The sequence below is a fragment of the Cricetulus griseus genome, assembly GCF_003668045.3.
Source record: "Cricetulus griseus strain 17A/GY chromosome 1 unlocalized genomic scaffold, alternate assembly CriGri-PICRH-1.0 chr1_0, whole genome shotgun sequence".
NCBI lineage: Eukaryota > Metazoa > Chordata > Mammalia > Rodentia > Cricetidae > Cricetulus > Cricetulus griseus.
The window spans coordinates 256,126,378-256,143,355 of record NW_023276806.1 but is presented as its reverse complement, the minus strand read 5'-3'; the positions used below and the strand labels follow the sequence as shown (position 1 = coordinate 256,143,355).

The following is a 16,978-nucleotide window of genomic DNA, read 5'->3' as shown; positions in this document are numbered from 1 at the left end:
CCTTACTCCTCCCAAAACCTTGCCCTTTGCAAGGCAACCTCTCACAACACCAGCAGGGGCAGTACAGACTTTATTTTCTGTCATAGAACTGGTGCCTCAACACCAATTCCCCAGGCTGCCAAGCTCCCAGACTGCCAGGCCTGGCTCTCCTTCTAAACACAAGGGCCTTCTACTATGGCTCACAAGGGATCTCCTGGAGGAAGGCAGGCTTCAGGTGACATGGTACAGGTACTTTCAGACATGTGGGGAGATGCAGACAAAGATGGCAGGCAGCTCCTAGCAGGCGGCAAACTTGCGCTGGATGCGCTTGTATCGTAGCAACTCCTGCTCGCTGACTGAGGGCTGCAGCCTGGCTGCAGCCTGCAACAGGTCCTCCATGGTAAGCAGCAGTGCTGAGCTCCCCATCTCTAGCCCTGAGGGGCGGCAAGAAAGAGTAAGGTCAGACACGCACGCACGCAGCTGGAGAACCGAGGCCTGGTCTGTGCGGCACCTTCCTGCTCAGCTGTCCCTCTGAAGTAAACTCAGGGCCAGGCCTGTCTCCCACGAGCTTTTTGGTTCCCATCTGGGGCTGGTGAGTAGTCTCACCTTCCTCTAGGTCTCGAACCCTGCGTTTGAGGGCAGTTGTCATGGCGTCAGAGCAGAGAGAATAGAGGTCTGCACCTGTCAGCTGAGGCGGGCAGCGATCCAGCACGTTCACTAGGCTCACAGAGGCCTCCAGCTTGAACCTGTTACCCATACAGAAATGTTATAGCTGGCTTCAGCTCTCCCCTGAAAAGCCATACTGACTGGCACATCCCCTAGCCATCCCGAGGCCTCAGCCCTGTGACAAAGCATACTTGCGTGTGATGGCGCTCAGAACACGCAGCTGGGAAGCGCGGTCCTCACTTGCCCCTACAAACACCAGCTTGTCGAATCTTCAAAGAGACAGAAACAGGAAAAGTGTCAGGGCTGCCAGCCAGGAGAAGTGAAAGACATACAAAATAGAAGTCAAGAAACAGGCCCAAAGGGGTCTGGTTGAGGAGAGGGACTCAGGATACCCACCTGCCAGGCCGCAGAAGGGCAGGATCCAGGAGGTCTGGTCTGTTAGTGGCTCCGATCACAAATACATCTTGAGTGCTGTGAAGGCCATCCAGCTCAGCCAAGAGCTGAGATACCACTCTGTAGAGAGGAGGCAAAGGCCAGAGTGTCCTTGGTATGCCCTCATGCTGCCAATGCTTCTCTTTGAAGGCTACTTCAGCAAGGACCCTTGCTGAGTTCTGCCCCCTGTCCCTCTCCACAAAGGCAGCCCTCCTTCTCAAAGTTGCACACCCAACTCCTTTTTTGTGTCCATTCTACTAGCCCTGAATTGGAAGGGCAGGTCCCGGATCAGAAGACTAATCTCACATCCCTCCCATCTGGGATCCCAGACTCCATTCCCATTCTGAACCCCTGACCTGTCCATCACACCTCCAGAATCTCCACTTCGCCCCCGGCTTGGTGCTAAGGAGTCTAGTTCATCAAAGAAGATGATGCATGGAGCAGCGGCCCTGGCCCTGGCAAACACTGAGAAAGGAGAGTGGTGTCGAGGAGCTTCAAATCAGGGGAGGGGGATGGGAAATGGGTCTTGACAGTTGAGCACAGGCAGCTGAGGCAATTGCCCAACTGGGTTGACCGTGAGCAACAGCTTGGGGGAGGGAGGTGGCACTAGGGCCACTGGGGTTGAAGAAGGACCCCAGGCCCCCTCCCTGCTCACTCACCTTCCCGCACATTCTCCTCACTCTGGCCCACATACATGTTGATGAGCTCTGGTCCCTTTACACTGAGCAACAGAGTGGGCGAGTGAGACCCATCAGATGTGTATAGTGGGTACAGCTGTCTTCTCTTCCCTCCCACATGTCCTTCCAAGCACTGCCCACCTGAGGAAGGTGAGGCTGCACTCAGTGGCTACTGCCTTGGCCAAGAGGGTCTTGCCAGTGCCCGGTGGCCCATGGAGTAGAAGGCCTGATCGTCTCAGGCCCAGGCTTAGCAGCTCAGGATGTTCCAGAGGAAGCTGGATGGTCTCCAGGATCTCCTTCTTTACATCCTGCAGCCCACCCACATCGTGCCAGGACACTGAAGGGATCTAGGAGACAGAGGAGTGTAGGGAGGTGACAGGAAGGAGCGCTTGCCCCACCTTGAGGACCTAGTTCTCACCTTGGGTGCGCCCACAGCTTGGGAGTGAGCTGTTTGCAATTGATCTAAGGCTTGCCCAAAGTCCTCGGCCAGCAGGGGAAAGCCAGCTGCACACAGCTCCCCCTCATCCTCCTCACTCAAGCCACCTGCCAAACTACAAAGAGAAACACAGGCTAGGCTTACACCTGTAAGACTACACAGTAAGTTCTAGGGCAGCTAAGGCTGAGACCCTGTCTTAATAAAAAAAAAAAAAAAAAAAAAAAAAAAGGACCAGGCCAACCAGGCTACAGATTAAGACTGCCACAAAACAACAGAGAGAACAAGAGAGTAAGACAAGACCACCTCTCTGCAGGTTTCATTGCCTTCTCCCCACCTCACCAGCTACCCCCCTATGGTGAGTTCCTCTTACCCCGAGGCTCTGATCCTGGCACAGGCTACCCGGCTGGTATGGGTGAGCAGGGCATAAAGGTCCCCTACCACGAAGCCCTATGGATTTATACAAAAAGACACATGAGCATGGTGTAGCAGGCAGAGCCCATGGGGTCTGAACTCCAGCTGAGCAGAGGCTTTGGTTGTTTCCTGTCTCACAGGACACCACCTCATGCAGGACCAAAGTCCTATGTGTGACAATGAACCTATGACCTCCCAGAGTCAAGGCACCTGTGTAATACTCACTGCACAGCGCCGTGCCAGCTGCAACAGGTTCACCTCCTGGCCCAAGGGAAGGTGGGCAGTGAGGGCCTGCAGGACACTGAGCCGCTGTTCCTCAGACAGCACTGGCACCTCCAGCTCATGAGGAAACGCTGTATGCACATCGGTGGGCAGGTCCTGGGCACGGCTTGTGGTGGCCACCACCATCAGAGGAGGGCAACTGCAGACAGAGGAATGGGCACAGAGTGAGAACATGGCTGGCAGTTCTTGAGGTTGGTGTCAGGATTGGGCAGAGACAAGCGCCATCCAAAGCCCCAGCACAAGTTGTGGGAGCACCATTAAGTGGGGATCTGTGTGGACAGGGGGAGCTCACTGAGAACAAAGGCTTCAACCTAGTGTTTCCTGCAAAATGCTAGACTATACACCCTGCTTCCCCTGGAGACTCCTACAAATATCAGTGAGATTTCTGAGAAGCCAGCAGGGATGAGGAAATGAGGAATAAAGGGCTGAAAAGACTTAGGAGAGGCCGGGTGTTGGTGGCGCACGCCTTTAATCCCAGCACTCCGGAGGCAGAGGCAGGCGGATCTCTGTGAGTTCGAGACCAGCCTGGTCTCCAGAGCGAGTGCCAGGAGAGGCCTTCCCTTCCTCACTTGCTGACGGGGTCCTCATCAAGGAGGAGGTGACGCAGTGTGGCCACCACACGGGCATCCTCATCCAGCCCATCGCGGTCCCGACCCAGAAGGTCTATAGCTGTCAGCAACAGGACAGCAGGCCTGCAGCGGCGGGCCCGGGAGAAGGCTGCCTGCAGCTTTGTCTCCACAGCCCCACTGCTGTCTGCACAGAGGCTATAGCAGGGTACCTGTGAAGAGAGAAGGGGTTGGTCTGACCAGGCTAGAGAGGTGGGAGGAGTCAAAAGTGGATCATCTTCTCTGTGGAGGGCAGGGATGGGCGAAGGAGGAGCACTGGCCAGGTCTTAGCTTTTGTTCACCCTGTCCATTCCTGGGACTGTGAGGACCTGAGTAACTGAGCATTGTGGGCTGTGTGTTAGCCTGGACTAGTGGGCTCAAGGGCTGCTAGATGGTAATGAGAGAACACAAAGGAAGAGAGAGAAAGGCAGAATCTGGACTGAGGGGAAGTGGTTGGGGTTCTCACCTTCAGTAAATGGAGCCCAAGGCGACTACATGCAGCTGTGACTGCTGTGGTCTTCCCACTGCCTGGAGGGCCCTGAAGCAGCACACAGCTGGTTCCCGTGAGCAAGGTTCCTCTGCAATTAGAGAATATACAGTCTCCCACTTTCTGTCCAAATGTTAAGACCACAGTAACATAGGGACCCTTGGACCTCAAAAGCACTGTTTCTGCTTGTGCCTCCCTACCTGCCCCCCCATTCAGGCTGTCTGCACTCTGGCCCTGTCTCTCATGTTCAGGCAGAGGCACAGCAACTAGACACAGACACAGTGCTTCCAGGAAAGCCTAGCTTGATAGCTCTGGTCTGAAGAACAAAGGGAGGGGGTCTGGGTTTAGACTTGGGGCACTTCATCCTTGGGGGATGGAGAGATAAAGGCCAGGATGGATCATGGGTTTCCTAAGCAGAAAAGCAGACAGAGAGCCACCTGGGAGTCTGCTGGTGGCCTGGCCTAGGTGTTCTGGCTTGTGGGCCCCCACTCTGGGTAGACCACTGGGAGTTATTTTCCTGGACACTGCTCTGCAGGGATGCTCTGGGCAGGCCCTTCTCATGGCCTGGATTTACACCTCACTCACCCAGGCTGCAGGTGAGGCTTTAGGATAGCACAGAGCTCATTCACCAGGGCCTCCAGGCCTGGAGGAGACAAGCTGTCCCAGGGAGTGGACCTTCCTGAAGGCAGCAGTGGAACACGACTCAGGGCAGAACCTGCCTGCGAAAGGTAGGAGGGAGCCCATGGTTCTATAGTGCCCCTACCCCATTGCCAGGTCTCCTCCTGCCCAAGGCCTTACCATGTATAGAGAGGTGTGGGTGGTATCTGCCAGGAAGGCACTGGCTGGCCCATCTGGGGCTTCCCCAACTGCTTTCTTCACTTTAAAAAACACCTCCCGCCACCTGCAAGAAAGAGGGCCAAGGAACCCAAGACCTAGAGTCCACGTCTGCCCCTCTCCAAGAGCAGGTGGCTTTCTCACAAAGGACACACAGGCGCAGCATGGGTGGGTACCCTGAGGCTGACGTGATGGTGGGAGCTGGGGAGAGTAGAAATCAGCCGGTCCTATCTCTCTGACTGACTGACCATAACACATCCGAGGGCAGTTGCATCTGCCCTTCTGCACCTCCGTTACAACCATTAGATAGCCCCTGGAGGGCATTTCTACAGGCACATGTCCTAGCCACCCACTTCAAAAGGTAAAGCCACCATCATTAAGCACTGCAACCTATGGCCACTTCCTCTGGTTTCAGAACAGTCTCTCTCCAATACCTCTGCACCAGGGCCCCAGACCTCAGATAAAAGTCTCCCTGGTTTTTCATTCAGTAATCCAACAAATGCCATCTAACTCTAGTCCTGGGTAGGCTGTCAGGAAGGTCGTGAGGTAGACAGGCTATGCTGCAGTGAGATGAGTAATTCTCTATTCTGGAATTGTCTGTGAAGCTTTAGAAATAAATATTTTTCATGTTTTTGACAGGTTGAAAACTGCCAGAATCTGGGGGAAAGGGAAAATAGGGAATGATTACTAGTGGGTAGTGTCTTTTTGTGGTTAGAAAAGTTCAAGAATTAAAGATGTTTGCACAAAATTTTGTTAACTACAACAAAAAACAATTATACACTTGTTTATTTTGAAAGGGGTCTCTCTGTGTCTCCTAGAATGACCTCAAATTCATAACCTGAAGTGATCCTCTGTCTCAGTCTCTCAAGTAGGTGGAATGGTGGGTACATGCCACCATGACCATGAATTGTACACTTTAAAAGGGTAAGAAAGGGGCTGGAGAGATGGCTCAGTGGTTAAGAGCATTGGCTGTTCTTCTAGAGGTCCTGAGTTCAATTCCCAGCACCCACATGGTGGCTCAAAACCATCTATAATGGGATCTGATCCCCTCTTCTATCATGCAGATGTACAGGAAGACAGAATACTCATATAAATAAATCTAAAAAAAGGTAAAAAAGGGGGTAAGAGAGGCCTCAATGGTGGCATTTACCCTTAACCCCTGACTCTGGAGGCATAGGCAGGAGGATCTCTGAGACTCCAAGGCCAACCTTGTTTACATAGCAAGTTCCAGGACAGCAAGGACTACATAGAGAGACCCTGTCTCAAACTCCCCCACTCTCAAAAAGAGTGTAAGAAGCTAGGTTGTAGTCAAGGTCTTCCAGTCTCAGAATCATACCCCCCCCCACTCCACTGGGGCCAACCAGATAGCTCAGCAGGTGAAGGTATTTGCTACCAAGCCTGACTTCATGAGTTGGAACTCATGAGGTAGGAGAAAACTGACTCCTACAAGTTGTCTTCTGACCTCCATAAGCTCTTGAACACGGACAGACCACAGGCTCATTCATCGTGTTCTAGCCCAGTGTCTGGGTGTGTTAGGCATCTGTATTTTATGCAATCTGAAGGCTTAACCAGGCCTAAGCAGTCACACCCAGTGTCACCCACTGTGAATCAGAAGTACTTACTCTACTAATGGGGAGGAGGGTAAGTGCAGACAGCAGCTAGAAACTCAGTCTCCCAGACAGAGACTTCTCCCTTTAATTCTTAGGCGGTGAGATGCCAGGAACAACTGTACTCTAGGCCTCTCTAAGACCCTTCAGGATGCAATCCCCTTTACTCAAAATGTCATATAGTTAGTTACCAAGTTGCCTGCTCTGGCAGCAAAGGTGGTGGGAGTACTTCAAATGAGAGGAAGCTGAGTGTACAGCCTTGAACCTCTATCATGCCAGAAATCTTGTCCGTATATCCTGGATACAGTGCATAAGAAAGCAATGAGGGGGTGGCACTGTGGGGGGCTAGGAAGGGACGGCCTTCTTCAGCAGAAGGTAGTGCTCCACTTCATGAAGCAGAAAGGCCAGCCAGCTAGACTTTACCAGAGCACTACTGAGGATACATTGGTTGTGTTTCAAAACGCCAGGGATCAGGGGGCCACAGTGGGAGGCAGTGAGGCTGAGGACTCCCAGGTAGCACTGGTTGGTGAAGCAGAGCACAGGGGAGGCCGAGTGTGTCATCAATAGTGGAATTCCTTTCTAGGGAACCCAAGGAGCTCCTGGGTTTCCCTCATCCTGCCTCGGTGGCCTCAAGTCCTATACCTGCCCTTGAACTCAGCCCTGTTCATGAAGCTCTGTGCTCAGCACCTAGAAGACAGGCGGGTTTCTGGAGCTGGGTCAGCAGCAGTCCAGAGAATGATCTACCACCTGCTTTCCTTTGACAGTATCAAGTGTGGGTGGCTTCAGTTTTTCTACAGAAAACTAAGGCAGGGACTGTGAGCTTAGTTCAGTTGGTAGAATGCGTGCCTAGCCTAACCAGTGTCACCATGAATTAGAGGTATTTAAGCTACTCATCGTGAAGAGGGTGACCAGCCAGCGGCTAGCATGAAGCCCTGGGTCTGTTCGAGGCACCATGTGAAGTGTGTGTGTATACCTATAAATCTTAGGAGTCAGGAGGTAGAAACAGGAAGATTAGACGTTCAAGGCCGTCATTCACACATAGATTTTGAGGTTAGCCTGGGTTATATGAAGCCCTTTCCCAAAAAATCACCCAAGTTGGGCTGGAAAGATGGCTCAGAGGTTAAGAGCACTGGCTGCTCTTCCAGAGGTCCTGAGTTCAATTCCCAGCAACCACATGGTGGCTCACAACCATCTATAATGAGATCTGGTGCCCTCTTCTGGTGTACAGATATACATGGAAGCAGAATGTTGTATACATAATAAATAAAAATCTTAAAAAAAAAAAAAAAGCCCAAGTCAAGTTGGGCATGGTGGTGCATGCCTTTAATTCCAGAATTTGAGTGGTGGAGGCAGATGGGTATCTGTGATTTCCAAGCCAGCCAGAGATACATAATAAGACCCTGTCTCAAAACAAAACAACTAAGTCAGGCATGGTAATCCTAGCACTCAGGCTAGGCCTGGAGAACTGCTGCAAGTTCAAGGTCATTCTGGGTTACATAGTGAGTTTGAGATTACTCTGAGCTACAGAGTAAGACCCTGGCTCAAAAATACACCCCTGTTGGGCTGGAGAGTTGGCTGGGAGGTTAAGAGCACTGCCTGCTCTTCCAGAGGTCTTGAGTTCAGTTCCCAGCAACCACATGGTAGCTCACAACCATCTGTAATGAGATATGGTGCCCTTTTCTGGCTTTCATGGATACATGCAAACAGAACACTGTATACATAATAAATAAATCTTAAAAAAAAAAAAAAAACACCCCTGTGATGGCTGGGCAGTGGTGGCGCAAGCCTTTAATCCCAGCACCCAGAAGGCAAAGGCAGGTGAGTCTCTGTGAGTTCAAGGCCAGCCTGGTCTACAGTACAGGTTCCAAGGCAGTCAAAGCGACACAGATAAAATATGTCTCAAAAAACAAACAAGCAACCCCCCCCAACCACTAACAACACCGCACCACCACACACACACACACACACACACACACACACACACACACACACACACACACACACATCACTAGCTCTTTGGCACTGTTCAACACACAGAGGCAAGAGAGACTGCCAAGCACCAGCCTAGATGCCAGGCCCTGATGTGGACTAGGGTTACTACCACAGGAAGCACCAGGTGCCAATAAGGACGAAGCTCTGGATGTTGACAAAGGTGAGCCAGGCATTTCTTGCAGGGTGTCTAACTTGGCATAGGTCACAGGACGAGGCAGATAACCTGCAAATGATAGCTGTCAAAGTTGGGCTAGCCTCTCTATCAACCATGCTCCCTAATAAAATATGATGGGACCAGTCCTCCCTTAAAGCCCCTGGCACTTTTGAGGGTTTTCTTTGCCTTAGTAAATCTACCTAATTTAGGTTTTAAATAAACCTAAAAACAACAAAAGCAGGGAAGGGCAGCAAGATGGCTCATCAGGTAAAGGCACTTGCTGCCAAACCTAATAACTTAAGTTCTATTCCCAAACCCTGTAAGGTAGGTAAGATCCTTCTCCTCAGAGTAATCCTCTGACCCCCACATGTGCACTGTGGCACCCATGCGTGTGTTCAGACTCAGACTCAGACACACACCCACCCACACCCCCACCCCACAAGGCAAACATAAAAGAAGAAAAAAACCAAGAAATGGAAAACCAGTCTAGAAAAGACAGAGGACTACTGCCGAGGATACAATTACATTTTCTTTCCTTCACAGAAGGCCTGGCTGGCCTTGAACTCATGATCTTTCTACCTCTATCTCCCAAGTGTTACATGTACAGATGTACACCACCACCCCCAACTTGTATGTGCTGGGGATTGAACCAGGGCCTCAGTCAAGCCAGGCAAGCGCTCCACACTTAACTGCAGCTCCCGCTCTGTTAAAGTGTTTGTTCACTCAGTGTTGTGTGTCTGCACATGTGTGCTAGGAATCAAATACAGACCAGACCTCCTCACATGCTAGGCAAGTACTTTACCACTACTTATACCCCAACCCTGGGCAGTGATTCTTAATCTGTCTTTGGTTGTGTCCACTCAGGAACCAGAAAGTGCATTTCCTGTCTCCAGCAGTAACAAAATATCTTTTGGCACAAAACCATTACATACAACTTGGGAGGAGACTGTTGAACTGCACTCAGCTCATGACTCTAGACTGTAGATAAGGAGGCAGCTGCATACCTGGGCAGTTTCTCCGGGCTTCCTTCCAGAATCTCAACTTGCCCAACTGTTGGCACACACAGAACATCCCCTTCCTGGACCACCCTGCAACACATCAGTGGCTTCAGTCAGCTCACAGTGGGATTGTCAGGAGTGCGCCTGGCACATCTGGGCCTATTCAGCAATTTTCTAGGGAACAATTAGACTTAGATTGAGCTGGCGAAATGGTGGTGAGACTAGAAATGGGATCAAAGACCAGGGACAGAGAGCACCCCTGGCTCTTTTGGAATATTCTTTGACCAAACAGTCCCTTTTTCTTAGAATGTCCAAATTCACCTCATGGTCATTCCACAGCTCCCAGGCACAACACTGCCTATAATGCAGTTCTCTTAAGCCAGTAGCCCTGGGGTACCTGGGCCTGAGGCATGGGATGGGAGGAGAGGAGAGAGACAAGGAGAGGTGTTCTTTTCCTTAAGAGGCATAACAGCTAACCTGGGTGTATGAAAGTGCCGGTAAAGAACATGGTCATAATCTCCATTAGCGCTGTAGTGAGGTGAGGACACAATTTCAATGTGTAACTCTCTAGCAAACGGAGGCCCAGACATCAGTGAACAGCTTCCTCTGTCTTCAGGGATGATGGAGCCTTCCAAATACCTCTAATGGAGAGACAACCACCACCTTACAACCTCCAAGGAGACAGGTTTACCCTCTAGTGGCCAGTGTCTACATCTGCCTTCTGTCTTTACAGTATCAAGGCTAGCAGCCTGAGGGAGTCAAACTACATACACCCAAAGCTCTCCTAATGCGTACCAAAAAGCTGTCTGCAAAGGGGAATCTTTCTAGGCCTTTGAAAGACAACTCCATCTCCCCAGTGTTGGGATTACAGGCATGCACCACCGTGCCCTGCCCCTACACTCTTTGACTGACACCAGGCAGCTGCTGGAATTGACACTGAGTTTTGGCTGTGGGAAAAGGATATGGTTTTGTTGTCCCATTCTACAGCTCAGGCTGACAGTCAACTCAGCTTCTCAAGTTCTAAGTATATAGACAGGAGCCACCATAGCCTAACCAAAAGAAAAGGGCTGTTTCAACACACCAGTTGTCTTCAGTCAGAAGGAACCCCACATCTACTGTTACTCACATGGGGATGTCTTAGTGGACTTGTTTGGTTGATGTGGTTTGGGTGCTAGGAATGGATCCAGGGCTTCTCTGGGGCTGGTCCAGTGCTCTTCCACTGAGCCTAACCCTAGCCTCCCATCTCATAGTATTAACTGGTCTTTTACCTAACAAGTTTCCACACTGATGGGCAGGTTCTGTTTGTACATATGACCACTGGGTACCTGAGAGGAGTTAGATCAACTAAAAAACTGGTGTTGTTTTAGCTAGTTGATTAACTTTAAGTGGCTACTGGCTTCTTTTCAAGCCAGCACCAACCTAAGGCATACGCATATGCTTAGAAACCAAACAGTAGTGGCCCCCAAGCAAACTGTACTTTTAAAAGTAAAGGCAGAAACCAAAACACTTCAAGAATGTCTCTTAAATGTATTTAATAAGCTATTAAATACCAGGTACCAAAGATAACAAAGAGCCCTTTCAAGGAATTTACAATATATGATTGAGGACTAGACAGATTATGTAATCACGAGAAAGAATAAGTATTCTAACAAAGATTCAAAAGGCTATAGGGGGAGGAAATGATGTTAAAAGTTATGGTACTGAGATCATAAAACGATTTAAAGAGTTTTTATTTTTTATGTAGGCCTTGAAGTAAAGGATGGTAGAATTTTGTCAGATAAAGTTAGAACAGGAAGTCAATGAAAATCATAAGCCGAAGGTACCAAGACACCATTCTACTGTAGCAACCCAGTTACGGATTAGCGGGAGTACGAGTGTGCACATCTGGCACTTGACAGGGAACCTCACCTGTCACCTCAACACATGAAAGCTCTTCCCATGCACCTACGCTATGGAGACACGGTCTGATTGATAATAGAGAACCGGTAAACAAGGCTAAGAGACCGTAAGTGCAAAGTTCAGGCACAGGGGACCTACATTTTACAGCTAGCCTTCTAATTCAGTTAGACAGGTAAGAGGGCAGAAGGAAAAGGAAGCATTCCTGACCTGAATTCTGAGCTCTCCCACTTCCAGGGGATCACAGCCGAGATTAAAAGCCAAAGTAGCAGGCACAAACACCAGTCCGTCAGCGAGTGGTTCTCCCAGCTGTCCAGAGCTGGGTCCCAGTCTCTCGGACAGGTCCCAGCGAGGTTCTAGGAGCTGTACTTTAGCCAAATGCGGCTGGGATGTGTTTGGGAACTCTCCGACCCGGGCCACCCATACCCATTCGCCCTGGAAGAGCCCGAGACCCCGGAGACAGCTCCGGGTCACACCCAGTGCATCTCCAGTCCCTCCCAAGACCCCTTTAAGTTGCCGGACTGCGTGGGAAACGGCAAAGGAGGACGCCACGGGCGGGGGTGGGAGACGGCTGTGTTGCGTACTCTCAGGGCCCAGCTTGGCCCGCCCGCGGAGCTCGGTTACAGCCAGCCGCGTCCCTGGGCCCAGCAGCCCTTGCAAGGCCGGTCGCGTCTCCAGCACTCGCGAGCCGGGCACGGGCAGGCTCTCCCCGCGGCGCACCAGCAGCGGCCCGACTCGAGGCCCAGGCCCGGGCCCGGGAGCCGAGCCCAGCAGCGCCCAGCCCAGCGCCGGAGGCCGCCGCACAGGCCGCGCTCGCACTCGCGCCCCGGGACCTAGCGCCAGGAGCCGCAGCAACGCCCGGCTCACCAGCAGCTGCGGAGGTCCCGGCCCTCGCTGCCCGTTCTGGGAGCCCGGGCCCTCCAGGGCCGCAACGAGCAGCGCGGGCCCCGCAGGGCTTTCGCTTGCTGGCCGCAGCGCCAGCACTAGGCCCAGCCCTGTGGCAGGCCACGGGCCCCCGGGCGGCAACAGCACCGCCAACGGAGGCGTCTCAGCCGGGAAGGGGTCCAGGACGCGCAAGACAGCAAGCGCCATGGCCACTGAGAAAGCCAGCACCTCCACTTCCGGAACTAGCGACCGGAAAGCTCGCGGGCGCGAGAGGCGCTTCCGCTTCCGGCAGGAAAATGGGCGGGGCGCCGGGGGCAGAGTCCGCCCCTGGGGACGACGTACAGGGCTGGTTCCCCAGCTGCCGCCGTAATCGCCGACGCATGCGCCCTTTGGGTCTGCGTGCAGGAGCCTTTACCTTTGCTTTTCGGTAGGGGAAATCACGCCCTCTCGGTTATCGTGCCCCGTAACACGTACTCAATATCTGATTGATCAAGAGTGGCTGGTGTCAAAAGTGGAAGGAATCCACTTTTTTTTTTTCCTGAGGAAATCGTAGTTTGTCCCGCTCATCTGTAGGTTTGCGGTGAACCTTGTAAGAGGGAGTTGTAGGATCATAAAACTGTTCCAGACAGGCTTGTGTGTATGCAGTTATGTAGGGGCTGCTGACTGAATCGCTGCCTGTGATTCATGTAGCCCCGCAGTTGGTGCTGCCCCCGCAGCCCCACACAAAGCCCATGTTCCAGCGCCGCGGCTCCTAGGTGTTCACTCCCGCCAAACTCTCAGATTGAGCAGTTTAACCTCTTCCCTCAAACCCGTTGCTCTGCCCTACTAACCCTCGGAGACCCATTCTCAGTTTCTACCCCAGAGAAGGGAAAGGAAAGGGCTAGAGGCTTCTGTGATGGGAACTGAGCCAACAGCCTGTACTGTGACTTAGATTTCATCTTTGTCTGCGCTCTACTGCTCCATGACATTCAGGGATAAGTCACATTTCCAGTTCACAGTTACCGAGTTTTTGCTTCCTTACATTTAGTCAATATTTTGGATGGTGGCGATCGCCTTTTTCTGAATCTTGTATTTTCTTCCAGCGATTGTTGGCCTTTCTCCTTTTTATTGCAGTTGAGCTTCTTGAGATAGTCCTTCTGTTTTATGTAGTGTACACTCTTGAAAAATCTGAACGTCAGACATCTGAAAGTTGAATATTAGAATTCAATTACATGTATTAAGGTGTCTTTATCCCCAGAAAGATGAGAAAATATTTAAATTTCTGATTATAGTTCCTGGAATTACCTGGAACTGGGCTGGGGATGTAACTCAGGTGGCAGAGGGGCTTGTCTGGCAACGGTGAGGCCCTGGTTTTGAAACCAGGTGTGGTGATACACTCCTGTCTTCCTAGCATTTGATAGGTAGAAGCAACAGTTACATAGTGAATTTGAAGCCAGCCTAGGATACATGAGAACTTGCCTCAGATGGAATTGTCCATGTGAAAGACCCCCGAAGAGGTACTTTCGTAGAGGGAGACCCACACCCAGGAATCAGCGAGGCCACGAACTGGATGCAAAAAACAAGAGGCTTTATTGGAGACGCGGGTACCCGGGGCGACTTAGCTTCTGTGTGGCTAAGCGCGCCGAGCCAAGGGAAAGGGGTCCTTATATAGGGAAAAAGGCGCAAGCTAGGAGCAGGGATTCTATTGGATAATTCTAATGAGGCATTATACAGAGCTATTCCCATTGGTCAATGTATATGAGGCGCTATACAGGGTTATTCAAATGAGGTGAAACATAGAGTCTTTCAAATGAGGCGAAATACAGAATCATTTCTATTGGATGGTTCAAATGAGACACAGAGCCATTCCAGATCAGCATATTCTCAAGGTCTGGTGTCTGGTGTCTGGTACAGCAGACTCAATCCCCCCCCCCTTCCTGATGGCTGACCTTGGGGGCGGAGACCTTGGGACGGAGTGTTTCTCTTCGGGCGGGGGCTCAGGGGTAGGGCTCCAGGCCAGCTCACTTGGTGTTCGTGCCGACCCACCTGGTGCTCGCCCTCGTGCCGGCCCACCCGGTGCTCGCTCCCGTGCCGGCCCACCCGGTGCTTGTTCTCGGGCCGGCCCACCTGGTGTTTGTTCTCGGGCCGGGCATGCGGCGGGTGGCGGGGGAAGGCCGCCGGGGGTGGGGATCGGGGAAGCCGCCAACAGGAGGAAGAGGAGACAAACTTGAGAAAGAAAGGGCTAAGGGACAGGGGTCTTTCACATGGTCTCTTTGTATGTTCATGTGTCCATGTACACATGTGTACCATGTGCACAGGTGTAATCTTATTTATGCATATATGTCAACATTCATGTGGAGGCCAGATGTTAAGTTCAGGTTGTTGGGTGACAAAACTTCTTCTGGGGAGATGCAACTCATGTCTTCTTACCCCAGATAGGGATCCCACAACAGCCAAAGCACAGATACCAACAAACTCCAGCTTGGTGAATTCACACGAGCAGAAATGACTCAAAGACAGCTGCATCACCAAAGCCCACCCCCAGCGTAGGTTGCAACTCACAGGACTGGGAACCTGGAACACACTACACAGCCTGTAGGCAGCTCATCAGGTTGGAGAGTATCCTTTGCAGGTGCCTCATGTGGTCCAAACTTTTTCTAGGTGGTTTGGCTGGTTTCTGTTTCTTTGCAACTTGGCTTCAGTTCTCTGAGAGGGACAATCACACTTTACTGCTTACTCTGGCAGGGAGGGGGCCTAGTGAATCTTGCCAGTTTCAGGGACTTCCTGAAGTATTTTGAGTTGTTTATCTTCCTGCTTAAGGAGCTTCCTGCAAGATGGCTCTCTGGACACAGATATCTGCCTGCCTCTGCCTTCCAAGTGCTAGGATTAAAGGTGTGTACCATTACCACCCAGCAACAATGGAATGTTTTATTTTGGGAAGATGCTGTTATGGAACACGTGTCTTCTGAAATTGCTCTCCACAATACTGTTTTGAGGCAGGGTTTCACACTGTACCTAGAGCTAATTAATTTGGCTGGACTGGCTGGCCAGCAAACACGAGGAATCCATTCGTTTCTACCTGGGTCAGTGCAGGGATTACTGATGAGTGACACCAAATCCCAGTGTTTTCACATGGATGCTAGGGGTGGCCTCTTGAGTATTGAACTCGTGTTCTCATGCTTTTGCAGCAAACACTGATGATGAAAATGATTTCACCATCTTCACAGCCCTTGCTTCTCAGTTCTTGAGGGCTGGTCTTGAACTCACTATGTAGCCAAGATTGGCTCTAGACTCCTGATCCTTCCTCCTCCATGTCTCAAGTACTGAAATTATAAGTGCTCTACCATGCCTGGATTTCTCTTCTTTCAGTTTTTTGAGACAAGGGTTCTCTGTGTAACAGTGCTGGCTGTCCTGGAACTCAACCTGTATACTAGACAGGCCTCAATCACAGAGATCTTCCTATCTCTGCCTCCTGAGTGCTGGGATTAAAGACATGTACCATCATGGTGATCTCTCCTCAGCCTCTTGAGTGTGAGAGTTATAGCTGTGCACCATCATGCCTGGCTGAACTGGTGCTTGCATACACATGGGGATTGGCTCCAGGGCCTCACACATGCCTGACAAGCACTTTACCTACTGAGCTGCGCTCCCAGTCTCTCATTTCAAATTGCAAAATGGTGTACACAAAGGGACTAGGACTGCACATGGTTCTGCTCATCTCTGAACCCAGTTCTTCAGAGGCTGAGGAAAGAGAATTTCAAGTCCAAGGCCAGCCTGAGGTACACAGCAAGACCCTGTAGCAAGAACTACAAAAAATAAGGTGCTGGGACTTGGATTTACACAGATGAAAATTTTCATTTTCAGCCTAAATGTATGTCTCTGTCCCCGGCTTCCTGAAGGAACCAAGGACTGTAGGTTTAAAGAGGACACAGTCACAGACAAGCTTTCTGCATCATGAGGTTTTGGGTATAGGCAGGAGATTGCTGTCCTGCCTCAGTTACACTCATACAGGCACAAATGTCCACCCACAAATAACCATCTTTCCCTCCCAGGCTGGTTGCTTGCAAATAATAGTAGAAATGCCATTCACTGTGTGTTGCCTTGAACTCATTGTTAGTCATAAAGCTAATGCCATTTCTGTATGAGAGCCAGGATGCTACATTTGCTGTCTTTACCTCATGCTCACTCTTCAGCCCACTATAAACTTCTACTCCTCTGAAGCTTCCCTGGCAAAAATCACCAGACACCTCCTAATTGCAAAAAAAAGGTGTTACTATTCAGTATTCATCATACTCTGTCTGCCTCTGGCCAATCCTTACTACCTCTGTCATTATGACACCAGTTTCCTCTGACCATCTCTTATCACTTATGAAAGTCATCCTTAACTCCTCCTTTCTCTTATACCATCTCTCCCCCAGTCCAATGAATCTCCAAATCCTGTTGAGTGTACACATCTCCTGATCCCACCATCTTTTTCATTTGTTTTTAAATTTTTTATTTATGTGTATGTGTCTATGTGAGTGTATGCCACCTGTGTGCAGTACCTATGGAAGCCAGAAGAGGGTGTCAGATCCCCTGGAGCTGGAATTCCAGGCAGCTGTGAACCAGTTGATGTGGGTGATGGGAGCCCAACTTGGGGTCTCTGGAAGAGCAGCAAG

At 50.9% G+C, this 16,978-nt stretch overlaps 1 protein-coding gene across 2 annotated transcripts; it reads right to left on the bottom strand.

The window, feature by feature from the left end:
• Positions 1 to 53: 53 nt before the first annotated feature.
• On the bottom strand, positions 54 to 12,590 carry Pex6 (peroxisomal biogenesis factor 6). Of its 2 annotated transcripts, XM_035451688.1 has the most exons (18): positions 11,667 to 12,590; positions 10,038 to 10,201; positions 9,567 to 9,650; positions 8,518 to 8,631; positions 4,774 to 4,876; positions 4,561 to 4,694; positions 3,955 to 4,066; positions 3,453 to 3,661; positions 2,827 to 3,022; positions 2,561 to 2,637; positions 2,173 to 2,305; positions 1,896 to 2,101; positions 1,737 to 1,798; positions 1,434 to 1,542; positions 1,042 to 1,158; positions 837 to 914; positions 586 to 725; positions 54 to 413 (listed from the first exon to the last, which is right to left on the bottom strand). In XM_035451688.1, the coding sequence occupies exons 1-18, from the start codon at positions 12,546 to 12,548 to the stop codon at positions 277 to 279; spliced, it is 3,057 nt and encodes a 1,018-aa protein (XP_035307579.1). In that variant the 5' UTR covers positions 12,549 to 12,590; the 3' UTR covers positions 54 to 276. The 2 variants fall into 2 exon arrangements, with proteins under 2 accessions (XP_035307579.1, XP_027244961.1); XM_027389160.2 differs by lacking the exon at positions 8,518 to 8,631 and having other exon boundaries at positions 11,667 to 12,589.
• Positions 12,591 to 16,978: the final 4,388 nt, after the last annotated feature.

Excerpts from the sequence above, each read along its gene's own strand:
- Pex6 (XM_035451688.1), bottom strand. The coding sequence starts at position 12,548 with ATGGCGCTTGCTGTCTTGCGCGTCCTGGACCCCTTCCCGGCTGAGACG. Across the intron at positions 3,662-3,954 it reads TTGGGCTCCATTTACTGAAG|GTACCCTGCTATAGCCTCTG; the intron begins GTGAGAACCCCA and ends CTCTCTTCACAG. Across the intron at positions 2,638-2,826 it reads AGCTGGCACGGCGCTGTGCA|GGCTTCGTGGTAGGGGACCT; the intron begins GTGAGTATTACA and ends ATAAATCCATAG.